This window comes from Channa argus, chromosome 2 (genome assembly GCF_033026475.1).
Source record: "Channa argus isolate prfri chromosome 2, Channa argus male v1.0, whole genome shotgun sequence".
Taxonomy (NCBI): domain Eukaryota; kingdom Metazoa; phylum Chordata; class Actinopteri; order Anabantiformes; family Channidae; genus Channa; species Channa argus.
Window position 1 is genome coordinate 14,579,950 of NC_090198.1, and position 3,796 is coordinate 14,583,745.

At 40.5% G+C, this 3,796-nt stretch overlaps 1 protein-coding gene across 1 annotated transcript; it reads left to right on the plus strand.

Annotated features, from left to right (window-relative positions):
- Positions 1–527: 527 nt before the first annotated feature.
- fibinb (fin bud initiation factor b) lies at positions 528–3,796 on the plus strand. The gene has a single exon (XM_067495659.1). The coding sequence runs from the start codon at positions 880–882 to the stop codon at positions 1,501–1,503; it is 624 nt and encodes a 207-aa protein (XP_067351760.1). The 5' UTR covers positions 528–879; the 3' UTR covers positions 1,504–3,796.

A 3,796-nucleotide genomic window follows, 5' to 3' on the forward strand; every position in this document is an offset into this window, starting at 1 on the left:
GACAGCAACCAATAATTAGTTTCTTTAATCATATCATGAAATACACAATATATCAACATATTCAAACTGTTCTTTTCTTTTCTTCTTCTCAACAACTTCTCTTAAACAAGAAAATAAACATCCATGAAGTGTTTACTACTGTTGACTACAGTTGTTTCTCAGATTTTCTCCACCTCATTCTTTGGAGAGTAACACTATTAATAGGTGTAGGCTCTAACAGGGCTTTTACACCTGAATTGAAAATGCCCACGAAAAATTTCTATACTATGGTGTAATTACAGATTTGCTGTTTATCATTTAAACTTAGGCCTATATGTGATCGTTGTGCATTTTTCAATAGTGTTCTTGAGCTAACTTTGTGAACTTTCCACCCATTTGTGACAGTGAAGGGAATTAAGACAAACTTGGTCTTTCCTGGTTTCACTGAGGCTTTACCAGCGTGGCCCTGCTGGTCCAGGCTGAATGCAGCCTTTTAAGTGACGGAGGAGCTTGTAATTTGAGAGGAGCACTGAGGTATTATTAGCACAAAACCCAAGTGCGGCACTTGAGACATCCACATGTTGCGTTTGAGGCACAAAGTGAAGTCTGGAGTAAAACAGTTTCCACGCAAACTTTCATACATTTCTACCCTGCCCTCCACCAGGAGTGATGGCAGCTGGCAGGCTCGATTAAAGGAGAAGTGAAACTTTTTCACTGGGTTTTATCTGTTTGGCCAAAGGGAACGTGAGCAACAAAGTCTGCGCAGTTTGGACGTTCAAAACTGACTGAAATGTTTGTGTTTCCACGCCAGGTTGGCATTGAGTAGTCGATCAGGCTGAAGCTGCAGCTAAAACAAAGCTTCATATTTGTTTTTGTGTGCGTTTTGGACAAGTGGGCATCATGGCTTTTCTTCACTTGCTCCTGTGCGCCGGGATCTTAACGCTGCCGACGTGTGGGGCTTTTTTCCAGGGACCTTTACATCCGGAGATGTCTAATGGCACTTTTCATCATTACTTCGTGCCGGACGGGGACTACGAGGACAACGACGACCCGGAGAAGTGCCAGATGCTCTTCAAAATGACCGACGAGCGAAAGTGCGGACTCGACGAGGACCAGGACGCCGTTATACGGGATGATTTCACCATCATAAAGAGGCAGATTGAGGACTCGGCCAGGGTGCTGGAGGGGATCGGCAAAAGCATCTCGTACGACCTGGACGGAGAGGACAGCTACGGGAAGTACTTGCGGAGGGAGACGGTTCAGATAAGCGAGGCGTTTACAAACTCGGAGAAGTCTCTGCTGGAGCTGGAGGTGAAATTCAAGCAGAGCCAGGAGAGCGAGCTAAAGGAGGAGCACCGGCTCAGCGACGACTTTCTGACCATGATAGTGCACACACGGGACGCCCTGAAGCAGACCCTGGACGTTTCTCTGGGACTCAAGGACAAACACGAGCTCTTGTCTCTGATCATCCGCAGCCACGGGACGAGGCTGAGCAGACTGAAGAATGAGTACATGAAGTACTGAAATCAAGTAACCCCTACACGTCCTACTACAGTAGGCCTACTATTTTAGATCGCCAAACACTTTGTTTTGCAATAATTTGTTGAAAGTTCCATTAAAAAAAATAAAGATTTACTTCCACATTAATTTACATGCAGGAAAATGCACCATTTAAACTTATGTACTTGTTAATTTATTACTATAAATATTATTCTCCATAGCCTTTGTGGTGAATTGTACGTTTGTTTGGAGTCATTTCACATTTTGCTCAAGTACTGTCCTCTAAAAGTTATCATAGGAGATCATTTGGAAATAAACTAAAATTTATAGATCCATAAAATAAAATGTTGAGTTATGCGGTTTAAAGTGGTGTATGACCATCAGGCAGAGGCAGGTGAGAAAGTCCATATCAGGGACGTAAAACCAAAGCTTGAAGGGTCAGTTCATCTAAATTACCAATAAAAACTAAGTAAGTAATCCCCCAGCAGCAAACACACACTGAAATCGAGACATTCGTAATGTGTTGGGAATCCTACTACAGTAGGTAAGCACATAGTAACCTCCCCCCTTTGCCCACCATTACACATGGGGGTGGAAATATTATTCTTTGGGGTTGTGTGGCTGCCTGTGATAGAAAACATGCATGGGTAGAGGAAAGAATGGTTTCCTCTAAATATCAGCATATTCTGGTAGCAAATTACATGCTTTAGTCAAGAATAGACTGGCTGTAGAAAACAGTAGTGCTCTTTCTCTCTGTGTGTGTGCGTGTGTGCACTCACACACACACAAGTTAAAAATATGTACCTCAGAACTTGTGAATTGCAGGATGGATGGGCAGAAGATACCTAAATCAGAACAAGAAAATCTCCTATCTGGCTGCAAAAAAGAGTTTGCAAGTTGTGATACCTGCCAAAAGGAACAGTTATTATGTTCTGACTATTAGTAGGGGGCCCATGCCATGGTTAGTTTTTTTGTTTATTTATGCAGTTTTATGCAGAAATGCAAAATAATACAGGACAGAAATAGTCCTCATGGAAACTGTAAATTCATTCTCAACTCAAGGTCCACTTACTATCAACTTTAGAGCTGTGGAGTATTGGCGGCAGGGTTTCTGGGAAATAATTCTATAGAATTTTTAAAATATTGAATTTCATGTTGATGTGATAACCATGATTTCCCATTCACTTTGGTTTTACTGGGCTGTTGGCAGAACTGTCAGAGGGATATCTCAAAACCTGAGCCTGTAAATACATTCAGAAATGTCTTAGTAAGTGGTGAACTGACCCTTTAAAACATCTGGACCTTGTGACACCTTACTTTGCTTGCACATTTAAATCATGTGATGGTGATCATATGATGTTGCCCAATACCAGAGACCACTGTGAGTAAGAGCTCACACACCAACAACACAGTGATATCGCTGTCCTAAACTGAATACAAGTTATAGTAATATTTCCACATTAAATATTTGTTCAATTTAAATTTTCCTGCTACCTGATGCAACAAGAATTGCCTCTTTTCTTGATATATGGTCATTTTTGGTTTGGGCATTGATTTACCTGTGAACAGAAAAAGGATTTGTGTGCGTGCCCACATGTGTGTACACTCACAGCTTTAAAAGACTGACTACATTATGAAGGGTTTTCCAAAATTGACTCAGTCCTCTTTCTGACCAACAGCTAACTTGAATTAAATGAGACTTTTGAAGACACCAGACAGCGTGTGTTTGTGTCCCGGTCTATGTTTGACCTCAAAATTTGAACAAGTTGGAAAACTCTTCAGCAATAAAGCAACTGAGAGTGTGGACCTCATGTTTGAAAGATCCTAACATAAGCAGCGAATTGTTGTGCTCCTCTGAATATACAGATGAATGTTTCTATAAAATGTTTACATATGGACACCAATCTGTTATATTTTTGTCTAATAGTATTATAGGCTAGCATACTTTGCACAATTCTTCACTGTTCTGGTGCTAAAGGTTGTGACATAGTTTTAAATGCAAGGCCTTTACTGTGCTGTACAGCACAGACAGTATAATCTTGTAAACTGTACAGTGTATTAATAGAATTAATACTGTGAGTGCCAATTGGTTTATTACAGCACACTTTAGTATGTAATCATTGTTTATATAAAGTTTTTAAATAGAGGAGCAGATATCTATTGTTATTGACTTTTAAGATATGCCGTGAGATGTAACACTTTGGCGGATAAGACTGCAGGCAGCACTCGTGGACTTCAATGTTAAACACAAATCTGTGTGACAACATTCTTAATGGATTGTGGTGTGTCTTCTCAAATAAAGAGTTTGTTTAAAATA

What these genes read in the sequence shown, in the direction of transcription:
- fibinb (XM_067495659.1), top strand. Translation starts at nt 880, where the DNA reads ATGGCTTTTCTTCACTTGCTCCTGTGCGCCGGGATCTTAACGCTGCCG.